The following is a 17,243-nucleotide window of genomic DNA, read 5'->3' as shown; positions in this document are numbered from 1 at the left end:
CATTTGTTTAAAACAATAAATATTTGGGATCCAACTGAGAGACTGAGAAAGTGCTTTTTATTAGACTACTTTTTAAGCCATTCTGAGATTTAAACATGCATTTTTTAAAAAAATTGAATTGATACCAGAAAGGGCCAGTTAGCACAGGTACTTGATATGAATGCTTGTACCAGATTTTACTTTCAAGAACTTCTGCCCAATTTAAAACTTTATTTGAAATGGGTATTCATTTCAAACGGGTAACACAAGCATGTAGTATCTCACATCCCCTTGTGTTGAGATAACTTCCAAATTCTGTGATGAAGTTATTTTATCTGGACTCATGCTGATAAGACATATAAGTATCCAGCAGCATAAATTAATTATTAATATATGCAACTATTGCAGAGCTAAGCCAATGGTTTGCTCTCTGCCTTTACTGCTCCATGAACCTATCAAACATCATGACAAAATTACTTAATCTGATCAAATAGCAGCTCCAATGTCAGTGACCTCATCTAGCAAAGACAGCTGTGTACCAACAGAGAAGCTGATACGTTGTGCTGCTGCTAGTGGTGCACTTTTCACTCAAGGAAAACCCATTATAGGCTCATTCCCCTGATGAAGCTTAACACCATACCTATATACTTACTGAGCCTTGGGTCATTAAGATGCCTGATGATAGATATGTTCATGAATTAGAGAGAAGTTTAGGAGATACAGTGAAGGTGATGGTCTGATATGCGGAAGAAGGGAAAGATGGAATCTCCTGTGGATTGGCCAAAGCTGGTTTAAGAAACTTTGCAATATCACAGTCCTTAGTGCAGGCAGACCCATCACTCTCAGAGATTTCTGTAAAATATGTAATGTTCTCCACCCTTATTTTTATCAGCAATCACTAGAAAACGATTGAATATGTCTTGTCCTCTACCCTTTATTCTTCATTGGGTTGAAAATGCTCTTTTTTCCTTTGGAGAGCTCTAGCCCTGACGCTATTGTAGAGTTCCTAATGCAGCAAGGTGGAGAATCTCTTTACTGTCAACTAATAATATTTGAGCAGATAAAGATACTGCAGTTCAGATTATGTGACAAAAGCCTACTCATCAGCAGACTAGAAAAGGGTATTCCTCAAGAAAAAAGAGATGACAGGAAGGCTAGAGTTGAGTATTAATTTAATTTATAGGAATAACAGGTAAACAAGAGGTGGTGCCAGTCTTATTTCACAGAGGAATTCAAGCTTCTTGTCTTTTAACATTAGGCATATTGGATAGATTAATGCAAGATTTCCTAAGAATCAGTAATAACAACAGTTATTACTGAGTTCACAGAAACTATTTATCCAGTTTTTGCCATTTTTCTTGCTAGAGCTTTTTTTTTAACAATATAGTACAGAGAGAATAAAAATGTCTTCCAGTTAAAGAAAGACATGGAAACAGGAGTGCAAAAATATTACTGTTGCAATCAAGAGATGTACCTCCTTTAGTGATTTGGAGCAGATTATGCACAACCGAATATAAATCTGAATACGTACATGCACACACATCAACACAAACTCATAGCAGAACAGAAAACAAAGACATCAGTTTTATTTAAGAATAAATCCTTCCTGGTTCATTTTAATTCTATAGGTGATGTCAACATTACCTAGCATTGTTACATAATGCATATCTTTAACTTCACCTGATAATTCCACTCACTTTTCAAAAAAGAAAAATCTCACTTACCTACACACACGCGACCATCAACCCCAACAGCCAAGCCAGGTGGACATTCACACCGAAAGGATCCTTCAGTATTTATGCAATGACCATTCATACATATTCCTGATGTCTGACATTCATCAATATCTACCAGGAAGCAACACAATTCAACAATATATTAGCTGTTTTCAAGCAAGTTTACAATTAACATTTTTAGAACATTACCTAATGACTTTATTAATGAATGAATCATTAATATATCCTTGTTTTGTTTCTAGTAAAGTCTCACCTTGGAATCACACTAAATAATCAAAATTCCACCTGTGCATTAAAAAGTCAGAAAAACTGCAAGGAGCGATAAGGTATTTCAGATTGTACATTAACATACACAGCTAATATAAATGGTTCAACTTCAAAGCAGACAGCTAATGTATTTGCATGATTTTGCACCTCCTAAAAATACTTCAAGTCCAGACCTACTTCTACTGGCTGTAACTGGTATCTTCTATTACTTGAAATTAAATCAGACTCCGTTCTTAAAATGTTTAATGCAATATTTCCATGACCTCATTTTAAAAAGCTTATAATTCTTTATGCCAAATATGGTGTCTTAAATGTTATGCATTCTGAATTGTGTTTATCAAAGTAAAATATTTTAACCCTTTTAAACTTCAATATTGCTACTCACTTTACCATTTCATTAAGGGTCTGCATATTTTGCTGCATATAAAATGACTCCAAGATGTTTCAAAAGCTGATTTAACACCTGCTGTCCTATTTTGAACAATACTAAATAATTAATTTATTTCTTTCTGTAATTTAAAGACTTAAATATAGGCAGCTTAAGACATCTACCATAATGAATTAGGAAGGTATGATATTAAATCCACGTGATGAGACTACTAGTCTTAATAAATCAACATACAGGAAAAACTGTTTTCAATCAAGGTTGTTTTAAAGAGTTACCCACAGTTCTACATACCGGTACAGTAACGCCCATTTGGAGCTAGAACAAATCCTGGTTTGCAGATGCATTTAAAACTCCCATCCTCATTTATGCACATCCCATTTAAACACATGTTTGTAGTGGTACACTCATCATGGTCTGCAAAACATTGCAAAGAAAACAGCTTGTATTCTTTCATCTCCAGAAAATGACTAAGTGTAAAGAACAGGAGAGATGATAAGAAAGATTCCTTCACTTGCAGATTAAATTATCCCAGTAACTCTAATGAAGCACCTGAAAAGCTTTCTCTCTACAGACAAAGTAGTAAACTTTTCCCCCATCGTGACCAGTTACTTTGTGTGTTCCAACAGATTGTATAGAAGAACAGGGAGCATCACACTTTCTTATGTGAAAGAATAAAAAGCTTCAACCACCTGATCAAATTAAGAGCTTGTTGCAACTGGCTGTTTATCTAGGAAGATTTTTTGACACAGTACAGCCAAAATTAAAAAGAGTTATTTCTTCAGCAGTGCTGAATTTTTCCTTTCCTATGGGAAAGATATGGAGGGACTGTTTCAGGAAGTCTAGTGATAGGACAAGAGGTAATGGCCTTAAACTAAGAGGATAGGTTTAGATTACATATACAGAAGAAGTTGTTTAAGGGTGGTGAGGCACTGGCACAGGCTGCCCAGAGACGCAGTGGATGCCCCATCCCTGGATGTGTTCGAGGCCAGGCTGGATGGGGCTTTGGGAAACCTGCTATGGTGGAAGGTGTCCCTGCCCATGGCAGGGGGGTTGGAATTAGATGGCCTTTCAGGTCCCTTCCAGCCCAAACCATTCTGTGATTCTATGATATATGAAGCTCTTGCTATGAAGCTTTAAGGAAAAATGTTATTCCTGGCACTGAGCTACCTGGGTATCCTGTGGAGAAATGTAGCTTCAAAAACAAAACTTACCTCCAGTTTTCTTTGAAAACATACAGTTCCATGCAATGTCTATTTCACTGCAGAGGCAGTAAGTTCACCTCAGGTCATGCCTTATTACACAAAAGGTAATTCTTAATCATCGCTGTGCTACAGCACTATGAAGTACAATTTCTAGAATTCTAGAATTGCCGAGCCAATGCCTGACACATATGAAGAAGAGATCTTACCCACACAGTTTTTTCCATCTGTAGTCAGTTCAAACCCAGCATTGCAAATACACTGGAAACTTCCATCAGTGTTTACACACCGGCCATTTTTACAAAGAACACCATTCTGGATGCACTCATCTATATCTAAGACAAAAAAATAAAATAAAATAATCATACAATCAGTTACCATAAAATAAAATTTATATAGTGACAATTATTGCTTTGAAAAATGCTGGCATTTTATTTAAATATTACTTAGGAAATAAATCCAAAAATGGTTAAGAATTCATTCTCATTCCATCAGATATAAAAAATATTATATTTCACACTTTTACAATAAATGCTATGTCAGTTATGCTCAACAATTACATTATGAATAACTCTATAAAACTGCCTACACATTCATCTACATCCATATGCAAATACACACCTGTTGTACTAATAGTCTATTTCATGATCTTTTGTCAAATTCCAAGCTAGAATGGGTTGGCCAAGTAACAGATATTCCAGAATAATAGAACAGCACAATAAATGGAATAGTAACCCAGAACTAGGGTTCCAATTAATATAACATCTGTTGGGATTTACTGAAATTGCACTAGTAACTAGTGTTTGAACTCTAATAGGATCTGATAGAAGGAGTCAGTACACCTGCAACATCAGCAGACACAAAACAAATTTTCTTACCAATGCAAGCTTGCTTGGTAGGAGTCCTCTGGAAACCTGCGTGGCACTTGCAGTAATAGGAACCAGGTGTGTTGACACAGTCTCCATTAGAGCATGGGTTTGATGTGCATTCATCAACATCTGTTGGCAGTACAGGGGAACATCAGTGAATTCACCATATATACAACATTTTTCCAAGTCTAGAAGTTTCTAAGTTAAAAAGACAGTAACTGACAAATGCTGAAACTTAAAACTTACTCTTGATACAAAATCATGACTTTCCTAAGATCATAGAGCTGTTTTTAGTACAACTAGGCAGACATTTTCAAGAAACAAAATCTTACTGCATCATTTGTATGCATCTTAGAAGACAAAAGAAAAATAATGTATTAGGATTTTGAGATACAGGATCACCTACTAAAACAACCCGTTGGTCAACAGAATTTCATTTAACTGAATGACCGCTCATTCTTCAGAATAAAACCAACACAGCTCAAAACTGGCATTGTCAAAGCAGAGTGGATCTTGGCATCTAAAATCCCCCATTATGTCACAGGTTTATTACAGAAACATGAGGAGGGGCTGCATATCAGCAGCAGGGATTTTTAATGAGACTACAGTCTGTGCACCACATCTCTGTTGTTTATGCACCATTGCATTCTCAATCACAGTTTCTGCATTTGAGTAGTGCTGCATTTAATCTAGCTCTTTTCTATAATGTACCTTACTGTATTTTCCAAAGGTTTTTGTTATTTGTGTGCAACCAAATACACTTTAACTGCTTTAACTGTTAGGTAACTGCTCAGAAATAACTCCTATTTGACACAGGGCTCTGAAAATTTTAATCCCCTTCAAGAACCTTTCTCAAGTTTGATCTCCAGTGGCTTCCTATGAGTAAAATGCAACTTTGTCCTCAGACAGATTCCCAGCTCTAAAAAGGCACTGATTATTCCTCCCCTTTACATTCCCTAAAGGCCTCTGCAAGTTCTCAGAGGCATTTGCTCCCTGCCCTCCCTGATCCTGGGAGCAGAGCAAGTGCAGTCCTCTGGTCTCACAGGCAGGACCACTGGCTCGCAGTATCTTCTACAGCTACCAAAGGATGATCTGAGCAGCTTTTCTCTGCTACAGCTAAATTCACAGGTTACAATCTGAATGATCCCTTGATTAAATCCCCCCTTTCTCCATCAATGACCTTTGCCTTATTTCCCCTAGCTGTGCCCTCAATTTCCCCTGTACGTCTGAAATTACTCATCCCTTCATCCAGGTAGGCTTTAAAGTCAATGCTGATTGAGGGGTTCTGGGTAACCATCATATCTGACTGTAAACTGCTTTAGGAAACTGGCACATAGCAAAGCCACAGCTGCAGTTCTTAACAATGATCATTTTACCATGTGTTTTGCAGTGTAAGCTATCAGAAAATCAGGGAAAACACTGGTAACTTTGCTGATCATTTGTATCACCCTTTATCAGATTTAGTTTTAAAACTCAGTTCATTACATCTTGGAAATAATGGGATCGAATGAGAGATCAAATTTAAAAACAGACATTTTCACTTAAATGCTCAACACATACTTCCTGAAAGTGTTGTACTATGAATGACTTGATTCTAAAAATGGCAAAAGGTTAGTTTTGTTCTAATTAAGTCATAAACAACACCATAAACTTCACACGACTTAACGTGTTAACATATACTCAGTAAAACCAATACCATCAACATACATATCAACGAGATCTGGGGTCACCCAAACCAACAATTTAGTGAGCTTGTTTACAGCACTCCTTATGCCTAGATGAAATCAGATTGTTTGGGGTAAACAGTTAAATGAATGAAGGCAAAGCAAATGGAAGAATCAAATACCTCCTCTCATGCATATTTAGCTCATTCACATGTGCATCGGCAGCTGATAGCACCACTCCAGTAAAACCATAAGAATGAAGCAAGATAAAGAACAGAGAAATTCAGAATGTTAAATACAATGAAGATAACATAAAGTGCATCAGCTTTTTACATGGCAAAAGATTTCTATGTAATTATAGTAGCTTCCTGCCCTCATGTTTCTTTACAGTGTCTAGATGTTGAGATGCTCTTCCTCCTGAGTGGGTGTTTTTTCTTGGTGCTCAGTCAGTATGCAGAAGGACTGCATGTAATTCTATCAGAATGAAGTTGCCTGCTACCAACAAAATGCCAAAATCTAAATCACATTTTCACACTACTGTTTTGTCAAATATCTTAATTCAAAATACTTTACAGGATATTTATCTTTCTTTGGTATAGGGGAGGACAGGGGAACTTAAAAATAATAGATACAGCACTCCTCTATTTTGCCTAGTTTTCCTACAGAGAATGGCATTTATGACTTACTTTATTACAGGCTTCAACTTGCTTCATCTGTTAAAGAAATGTTCATGCTAGCAATGTATCTCACTGTAAATTAATTTATAAATTCTACAGCAGGAATGCAACATTTCTCTATGAAATAGCTGACTTGAGCTTAGAAAATCCTTGAAAAGCCATGTGCATCAGATGATTTCCCTATAAAATAAGCATTTTAAGATGCTCTTATTTTTATAAGCTGTTCATAAAAGAAGAAAATAGCAAGTATATGTTAACATAAAGAAGTTGTTGGCTTTCAGTTTGCATTGCAAGCATGCATATCCAAGCAGTGTAAACAGGAAACATCTGAGACAGAGATATTTAACCCACTTTGTTCAATCTCCCAACATGCCTCTCTTCAATGATGAATATTTCTCTTTCACCACCTGCATCACACAACTCCTCAGTATTTCATCCATAACACTTGTCAGAAGAGACAGCATGAAATTCCCAAAACACCCTTAAGACTTACAGTGATGAGTGTGAAGATCCATTGCAAAATTTACAATACAGAATTATAGTCATTTTGCAAATATAGATCTCAGCACAGAAATGGGCTTGCTGACACTTTTAAAGTATCTACTGTTTTACACAGAGATTTTATAAACAGAATGAAATAAATGTAGTAATATTATAGCCATCTATCAGTTTGGGATATTACAACCATCTTTCAGTGTAAGATCACTTAGGACCACTTACAGTCCTTATGCTGCATCAGGCAATGTTTCATCGTGACAAAAAAATGATACGCATTTAGGTTACAATTCAATATTTAACTGCATTATGTTTTGATTAACAGGATACTTTTTAAGGAAGATTTTTCTTTTCTTTAACTCTATACAAAAAAATTTAATAAATTCTGGCTTCTTAATTTATTGTCTGGGGAGTAGGTAGCCAGTGTCTTAGAGCAGTATGGAAGCAGCGTTCATTTATGTACTATTAACCCAATGTCATACAGTGAAATGTAACATTCCCCAAGTATGTTCTTTCAGTAATAAGAGTATCCACATTAGACTGAAGCAACCCTTTAATTTAGTGTGTACCAATACACACAACACACATATGCAGTTAAGTTCCTGTTTAAAGTTCCAAGACAACTTTCTGTGTGATTTATGGCCACTAACATTCACAAATCAGCAGTTCAATGAGGCACTTAAGACATTCTTACTACTTCTTTGTAATAGTAGTCAAGAACAGTCAAACAAGGTCTCCTGAATACAAGCAGCTCCTTAAAAAGTAAGCCACTGGAGAGTTAAAATCATTTGTAACGACAGACTTGTTTCACATAGAAAAAAAAAAAAAAAGGCAAAATGACACTTAAACTTGCTGGAAGCCATGTCTCCATCCACCCGTTTCAATCTGGGACATTGCTGCAGGTGGCAGAGTATCTGCTTCTATTAAACCACCTGAAATCTTTATTTTGAACCTAATGCATCCAGAATTGATGGAGGTTTCAGACTACTGTTTCATACTGAATTTCAGTTATGAAGTTAAGACTAAGTTCCCTGTGTGAATACTCCTTTTTTTTATTATTTTTCTTTTTTCTTTTTTTCCTTTTTATTTTTTTTCTGGTTGTATAGCTGTTTGCTAGAGAATTATATGGGTCAACAACTTTGTTTAATGTACCTATCACTCTAGTCCCACAGTTTTCAAGAATTTTAAACTCAAATTCAAAATCTGATACAGCTTGCCATGAAGGGAGTGGAAGGTGAACGGCATGCTAGTAGTCTACAGAGTGACCCCACAGAAGAGAAAGGGGCAGAATGCCAGCCAGCTACTAAGAACACAATGTATCTTTCTGTCAATCATTGTCATCACTCAGACAGTTATAATTGATAGGTCTTTTAAACTACTTTGTTTTTTTTCTGTATGATTTTTTCGATTAGAATTGAAAAAAAAAATGTTTAAATTCAACATAACTTTACTTGCTGCAACCTACCTATCAAGTGGCACAAAGACAGAGCAAATAAAGTATTTCACAATAAACTCATCCAGAGTTTAAATGCTATTTTGGAGTAAAACCAAAAACCACTCTCAGATGGCATGCATAAATGAATACCTGGTTGTTTGGGCTGGGAAGCCAAAAGGGCGCTAAAGACAATGTATCACTCACTTCTTTTGTGACAGTGGTTTCAGAAACTGCCGTTCACTAAAAACTCAGTCTAAAGGGACATGGAAATTCAGATTAGGCTTTTGGTTATCTACCTAACTATATTTTCCTACAAGTTGCCTCTGGTGTTTTGAGTGTTAATCTTACCATCTCAAGATTTGCTTTGGTTGTTTCCTAGCCTGTTAACTTATGTATACCACGTTATCAATACATGCATTTGATTATTAATCATATGGATTTAATGCTATTGAAACATATTATATGAGCAACAGTGAAGTTATTTTCTGTGCTTTTCGAAGAAAGAAAGGGCTTTGAGTTTAACAGCATTAAAATATCTTATGCCAGAGTGAACTATTACTTAATCACTGTATGTCACATGTCACCTTTATGCTCTCTGCTGATATGAAGCACAAAGTAGTTCAGTCAAATTTGTCTTGCCTTAAAAGGAGAGGATTTTAAAGACACATGATATTGTGTCTTTCCATGCTATGTAGACTCAGTTTTTAGAGCTATGTTTCTCTTACTCCTTTAGTGTATTTCTTTATGCAGAGTAGTTTGTTACAAGCATGAATAAGCATTTATCATAATTGTGTTCTACCATAATGTTAATTGTAACCATTTTTTAATTGTTTGAACACAAGATGGTTGCCTCAGAAAAGTCATTTAGAGATGCCTTCACTTTGTTCCATTGCAAGCTGTACAACAAACACGAACTCAGATTTTTACCATTATTTATCTTTACTTCTTCATTCAAAGTTAGAAAGCAAAAATAATAAAAATGTAATAAACATATATTGTGTTACCAACTACATAACAAAGATCCGTGTGCTTCACTAAGATTTTCAGCTTGCCCCCCCAGATAACATAGAATATGAACACAAGCTGTAAACTAGATTTCATAAAGAATAACTTGATGAAACTTTGTTAGGCAAGAGACTAAACCAGCTAGTTGCCCAATATTTTCTTTCACACAAATTAGTTCAATATGCCAGCTTTCAGAAGATGAATAGAACATTTTAAGACTGTTTTCTATGAGTCAAGATACACCACAGTTAGGAGATACTGATTTTAGTGATGCAAAACATAATGCTATTATCAAAAGTGCAAGGACTCTGCATACATTGTAAAAGCATATCAGTGCAATATAGATTTACATTAAGACTCCATTCCTCACTTACAGTGCTCTCATACTTCCTGAGGCAAGAAGGATGTGGCAAGAGAATAAATCTCTTAAATTTCCCAGCCCGAGATCAGAGGACTAGAAAATTTTTGCCTAAGGATAAAAAGCTGGTAAAGTTGAGTGTTCTATACCTGTTACAGAGGACAACTTGGAAGAGGAACTTTAAGACTCCTCAAGTACACAAAAGTGCAGAGAGAAAGGTACTAACCTGTTTTTCTTACAACCCTGTGGATAACACAAGAAATAATGAGCTGACATTTTTTGTCAAATTGTGTTTAAACTAGATTAGAAGCTCTGAAAGCTTTCTGGACATACGACTAGTGGGGAAGTGGTGGCACCTCCACCCCGACAGTTCTTTACAGGTTGTACAGACAATTCTCAAGAACATTGTAGTTATAACTGGTCTCTTGGGTGCAAGGGAACAGACTAGCTAAGGGGACCTGCAAACTTTCAAGGGCACTGTATTAAGCTGATATGAGAAAGAAAAATAGAGACGTTAGATACAGTAACAGCGACACCAAAGGAAAAGTACTATTCAATAATTGTCCCATTTCACTTCTCCAGAAGGCAGGGTGCCAGCCCAGGTAGGTTCTGGTACTCAGTTTGGAATTCAGGGTAAATGGAAGAATGAGCAACAACACAAAGTTGCAGTGGTTCCCAGCTTTTGCTTGATAGCCTTCGTTACAGGATTTTTCTAAGGACTCAATTTCGGTCATTCTTTTTTTCTGTATTTTCCCCTAATCCACAGGCACACTAGAAATTAATTCTAAAAGCACTGTTTCAGATAGAAAAAACTATAGGTAACAAGCTCTTACATAATATTTTTAATTCACAAATCTCAAATATCTTTATAAAAAAGAATCAATAAGCTAATTTAATCAGCAAGAGAATCAGAGCTTTACACTTAGGCCCTTAAGATCTTACTTAAGATGCCATATCCTACATTTACAGGGCTCTTGTCCACAAAACTTCCCCACAAGAACACCTGATAATTCTTTGGCACTGCAAGACTGATGTTTACAGTACTGAATAGAAGTGTAGAACCCCAAATTCTGTGCTTTTTATAGGAAGTTAGCATTCAATACTTTATGAAATACAACTATAATCAAGATTTAATCATCCATTCTACTAATGATTTAATATCTTTAAAATCAAATTCTGCCCTTAGTTATCTTGGATATCATTCAACATTAACTCCTCTAGCAAAAAAAAAAAAAAAAAAGGAGCTACACGAGCATAACAAAAGAGTAATTAAGAACAGAACTTAACTTGCTCAATGTGAACAGAAAAATGTACAATACCTATCTTGTAGATTAATACTCCATACTCATATTTTTGATTCAAGATTTTTTAGGAACCAGATAACTCTCATAAAGACTATAAATTCTTCAAGTATAAGTAAAAACATAGTCTTTGCATTCTCTTTCACAAGAGCATTATTATTAAAATAAAAAATAAGTATTTGGATGAAAGATAATTTATTATTATTTTTTTTAAAAAAAAAGTAAACCTGAAAAATGTTAGTATTTCAAAAATGAATAACGGACTTTAGAAATGTTCACTTACCAATACAATCCCCATTTGCATCCTGCTTATAGCCCATGTTGCACTCACATCGGTAACTGGAAATGGTTGGTATACAACGTCCATTTAAACAAAGGTTGGGATGGTGCTTACAGATGTCTATTGTTTGATTGAGTATTGCTAGTATAAAACAAAACAAAACAAAAAAAAAAAAAAGAGAGAACACAAGACAGATATTCATACTTTCAAATACAAGTAAACTTTAGGTATGTGTGCTTACAGCAAGGCAGTGTTCCTGCAGAAAGGGTAAGTTTTAGATTTTTGGAAAGTAAGGAAAGAGAATAGTTTATTTTAAATGTTGGTGATTTTTTTCAGAATAGTTAGAAATTTGGAGTGGTATTAGCACTGACTAAGGCAGATCAGCCCGCACAGCACAAGTGAAAAATTCAAACATCTGTGGTAAAGGGGGAAGCCAATGTGTGAGATACATATTACCAGTAGATAAACTGACATAGAGGTAATACATGGTAGCTGAACATAAAGCTCTTTCTTGTCAGGCTACTGTCATAAACACCAAACTTAAAAGTGCCAAAGGCAGGAAGATCAGTAAAAAGCATTGAAGTCTCGCCTCCTTCACCCTTCTGAGACGGTGGTCAGGCACCAGAACAGGCTCCCCAGGAAGAGGTCACGGCACTGAGATGGACGAAGTTCAATCCGCGTTTGGACAATGCTCTCAGACATAGAGTTTGATTTTATGGTGGTCTAGTGTGGAGCCAGGATTTGGACTCGATGATCCTAAGAGGTCTGTTCCAATTTAGGATATTAAATGATTCTTCATTAGCTTTTTTCTCTATAGCTAGCTGTAACTACTGTATAAGCACTAAAAATAATTCCAAAATAACTTGCTGGGACTAATTCTCTGAAGAACATCAGTCACCACAGTTGTGCAAGGTGGAGAGGAAAAGTGAATTAAAGGCAGTAATAGATAATAAAAAATAAATAATAAAAATGGACTAAAGTACACATATATGATACATATACACATATACACATCCCCCATATACAAAAATTACACACACAGTGACAGAATACAGACAGAATTTTTAGTCTTCTGTGCTAGTCTGTCCAAGTCTTGGAAGTAAGTGTAAAGTATACACTGGGAAACTTTTCCTGGTAAGAAATTATTTCCTATAGAACCAACAGGTAGTAAGATTAATCATGTGAATGAAATGAAGACATACAGTAAGATAGGAAGGGTACTCTTTTAAGAATCCAAGATGGAAGATGAATGGGTAGACTGGCCTTTGGCTGATAAGGGAAAGGAATTAAAACATGCATAGCGGCAGGGAGAGATATTAAATAAATAAATAAAATAAACAAATATTCTCATTATACTTATCGTTGATACCAAAGCTACATATATATGTAGCTACTCTATAACAGAAAAGAGGAAAAAAAAATCCATTCATCTGAACACCTGCTATAAAAGGTGCTCCCAAAGTCTGATGTATCAGCTGAAGTCTCCTACACACACTTATATGCAGAGGCATGTTAGAGCATGTGTTATGAATACAGTATCATTTTCAGAATAAAAACAAAGCAGAAAAAATAAAAATAAAAATAGAAGGAATCAAAAGAGATTAACAAGTCATAACAATGCAAATACTTACTTAACCCTGTAATTATTGGGCCATTTCCAGTGGGACTCTGACCACCTGTCCCTACCCCTGCTCCGCCTACGCTTGGGGAGAAACCATTGCTTCCAGGGATGGGAATGAATCCTGCTCCTCCTGGGCCATAGCCATTGCTATTGCCACCGGGAAGGAATCCATTTCCTCCTGTGCCACCACCCCTGGAACCACCTCCAGCAGAAGTGCCATCCACACAGAGTCTGTGGTGTTCATCTATTGAACAGGAACACAAAAAGAAGCATGAAGTAAATCAACCCTTCAAAGCCAGCTTCTAAAGAAGATAAAGATCTTTGCATGCTGCAAAAAACACTGGTTCCTCATTTCTTTCATGTTATGCGTTCCCTCTTCCACTCCTAATTTCAAGGGGATTCTACAATTGTGACAGGTGTTATTTAAGGAAGGACACTAAGAATAATAAAAGGAAGTATTTTAATTTACAGCTATTTGTGTTTCCAACAGCATTAACTCCCTGATTACTCAGAGATCTTGATACAGATAAACTGAAAAGATATTTCACATGGGATGTGGAATAGCACTCTGTGAGCACAGAGTTGAAAGAATAAATGAAATGCTGATGCATTTCTAGTTCAAAGTAACATGAAATTTAATGGAAAGGGAGAGCAGCTGTTCCTTTAAATCGAAATGAACAATGGACCCTCAGAGTCATTTCCTCTTTGAGCTTTACCACAAAATCTTCCCCATTTCCCAAGAACTACTTCCAATGTCAACAAAAGGACATTAAAGAAACTAGTCCCAAACAATAATGGACCAGAAAAAAAATGGTTCACAGATGGAAACATCAGTATTAAAAACACTAGAATGAATAACAATCTGAATCGTGACTTTCTTCCTCCTTTTAAACTACATTTTAAAGTAGTTTAAAATATTCCAGCATCTCCAGCCCACTAGGAGAACAAGAAAGAGAAGAAAAGAACAAAGAAAAAAATACCAAGCCACTCACCAGATCCTCTAACAGGACACATCTCTGGAACAGATCCAATAGCCCAGCACCGGCCAGATTCACAGCAGCACTGCATTTTGGTGAACCTACCAGGAAGTTCCTGTGCACAGCGGCCATTCACTAAGCTGGAGAAACATGTACTTGCCCTCTGATCTGAAATTTAATTTAGAAAGAAAACCAAAAATAGTAACATTAACTCTCAAAACTACTTTCCCTTATTCAATTCATGTAAGTACTAAAATGTTTAAAGAGTTGTATTTAAAAATCAAAACACACCCAACAACTATCTGGGGTGATCAGCACCAATCCATTCCACATTTGGTTTACTGCAAGCTTACATACATTCATTGACATGAGTCTTGCATTAATCCAACATTTGGTTATCAAACTCATCTTCCAGTCTTGACAAGCTCTCAACTTCTTTCACAGACTGCTTTGTGGAATGGACTAGGTATATTTTCTCTAGTGGCTTTGTCAACAACCAGTACAGAAATATTGGAAAGAATAAAAATTCCATAGATACTACTCAAACTATTACAGACTGTGTTTGATGAGTGCGTAGAAGAAAGAATAGAGCCATTCAAAATCTGCCCAGCTATTGAATCTCCTGAATGTGGGAGAAAATGGCCTTGACCAATTACCCATTCTCCTTTACTTATCTTTCTCCTTTTCTTCTCCTGGACAGGACAAGAAGCTATAGCAACAAACTGGAACATGGGAGGTTCATCCTGAACATCAGAAAATATGTTTTTACTGTGCGGGTGACAATACACTGGCACAGGTTGCCCAGAGAGGCTGTGGAGATCTTCAAAAGCTGCCTGCACATGGTTCTAGACACATTACTCTAGGTGCTTAAGCAGGAGGTTGGACAAAGATGGCCTCAGAGGTCCCTTCCCACCTCATCCATTCTGTGATTCTTACTGTAGTCTCAATCACATCTGTGCTTAATCACTATGGGTAGTGACTCCTAACAGCATCACTGACATTCAGCTTGTATAAGAAGAAGGCTAAGCCAACCACATATAAGGAAGAAATTTTTTACTCAGAGGGGGGTGTGGCACTAGAACAGGTTGCCCAGGGAAGCTGTGGATGCCCCGTCCCTGGAAACGTTCAAGGCCAGGTTGGATGCGGCTTTGAGCAACCTGGGGGTTTGGATTTAAGGTCCTTTCCAACCCAAACCATTCTATGATTCTATTAATAATAATTTAAAAATAATAATAATAATCAGCAACTAAATACTGTATGTCACAGCCTCCTATGCAAACAAACAATCAAAAATGGGAGAAAAATGAACATTTCAATGTAGTCAGAGTAAAACAATTAGTACATTTATTTGCATGTGCTAAACGAGACGAAGAAAATCATATTAGTTGCTGGACTATGACAAATTGCTGCTAATTTATTTAAAGGAACAACACTGGATGGATCAATTTTGTTATCTTTTGCTCATAATATAGCTTCAATATAACCCAGGATGGCTAGAGTAGATTCCATAATTAGACACTAGAAAAGACAAAACCAAGTCTGTTTTTCTGTCTTAACTTCAAAAAACTGCAGACTTTGAACAGCTTAACTGAATCAACTAGGTATAAAAGCCAGATTTATACAGTTATATGTGTATTTAACTGTACAAAGTAGAGACAAGAAGACAACAAAACAATGAAACCCAGTAAATTATTTTCTGCAAAATATTGATCAGTGTAGCCTCATGCTAGTCATCATGCTCTATTTAAAAAAAAAAAAAAAAAAAAGACTTTCTGAACAGCACCTTTTCCCATGAGTCACTTAAATGAAATTAACAATATTTGAAGATAAAAAACATGCAAGAGGAACAAAAATAAGCTGTTCATTTTTAACCAAGTCTTTTCTAAAATTAACACAAGCAATAAAACAACACAGGATGCATTAGGCAGAAGATAAGAAACCCTGAAATACGACCTAACTCTACATAAAATATGGACAAACAATTGCTAAGATCAAAAATGTAAATCTTAAGGACTTGTATTTTTGAAATCACAGCCCCCCTCTCCAAAAACTAGGTTTAAGATGTAAGCCAAAATATTTCACAGAAATACACTCTTGAGTGTGAAGTAAATAGCCTGGCACTCTAAAATATGTGTGGCAGAGGGTCTGGGGCATGTGAAGACACCAAAAATTCCATTTCCAGCTTCTTCTTTCAGCAAGTTTAGTAACTATTCATTCACATACTTTTAACCATTATGATGCTCTGGTATTAGAAGGTGATAGAGATGTCACAGTGCTCAGTGTGGCTGCTGGAACAGGACTCAGCTTTGTCAGTGCAGCCCTCACCCCAGCCTCGCGGAAGGCAGGTCTACAGTCCCTCTCCAGTATCTACAAGCTTCTTTCACTCCAGATGCCTTCCCCAAAGACATAGCTGGAGTGAAAAGATTTACGCATCTACTGCACATATAAGCAACTATGTGGCAGACTGGTCCAGGGGCTTAGCTCAAATCATATCCTCAGCATATTAACAAAGCACTTTAGATCTAAATTCTGCTGAGCTAACAGGAAAGATGGCTGATACAAAGGATACAAAGCAATACAAATAGAAGCTAGATACAAAAAAAAATGAAAAGCATACTGTGACTAAAACTGATACAATGTAACAACTGCAACCTCAGTAAATTATTATTTTTTTTCCCCTTGGTGCAGATATATCTGACCAAATAAATGCCATCCAGTCTTCTAAAAATCTAACTCTAGCATAGCATTTTCAGTGTTAGTATGACATCTAGTAAGTACTTTAAGTGTCTAACATTATCCACAGAGACAGTAGAACAATTAACATGATTACTTGGTAATTTTCACAACTAAGATAGGACTTGTTTTGACAGCTACTCCTCTTTTCTTGAATTACAGTTCAGATTATATTAAGCCAGAAATAATTTTGAGCAATTTTATTTCCCATGAATATTTCTTCAACTATAATTAGTTTCAGTTGGAAGAACCATGTATG

General features: G+C 36.1%; 1 protein-coding gene across 1 annotated transcript in view; it reads right to left on the bottom strand.

The window, feature by feature from the left end:
- FBN2 (fibrillin 2) overlaps positions 1–17,243 on the bottom strand; it is a 177,018-nt gene that overhangs the window by 96,593 nt on the left and 63,182 nt on the right. Inside the window, exons 9-15 of the mRNA XM_035309941.1 lie at positions 14,267–14,419; positions 13,285–13,518; positions 11,657–11,794; positions 4,448–4,567; positions 3,779–3,904; positions 2,662–2,784; positions 1,704–1,826 (exon numbers count right to left, since the gene is read on the bottom strand). Of these exons, the coding sequence (XP_035165832.1) occupies positions 1,704–1,826; positions 2,662–2,784; positions 3,779–3,904; positions 4,448–4,567; positions 11,657–11,794; positions 13,285–13,518; positions 14,267–14,419 (1,017 nt within the window). The remainder of the gene's footprint in view (positions 1–1,703; positions 1,827–2,661; positions 2,785–3,778; positions 3,905–4,447; positions 4,568–11,656; positions 11,795–13,284; positions 13,519–14,266; positions 14,420–17,243) is intronic.

Source organism: Oxyura jamaicensis, chromosome Z (genome assembly GCF_011077185.1).
Source record: "Oxyura jamaicensis isolate SHBP4307 breed ruddy duck chromosome Z, BPBGC_Ojam_1.0, whole genome shotgun sequence".
Taxonomy (NCBI): Eukaryota; Metazoa; Chordata; class Aves; order Anseriformes; family Anatidae; genus Oxyura; species Oxyura jamaicensis.
This window is presented reverse-complemented; position numbering and strand designations above follow the sequence as displayed.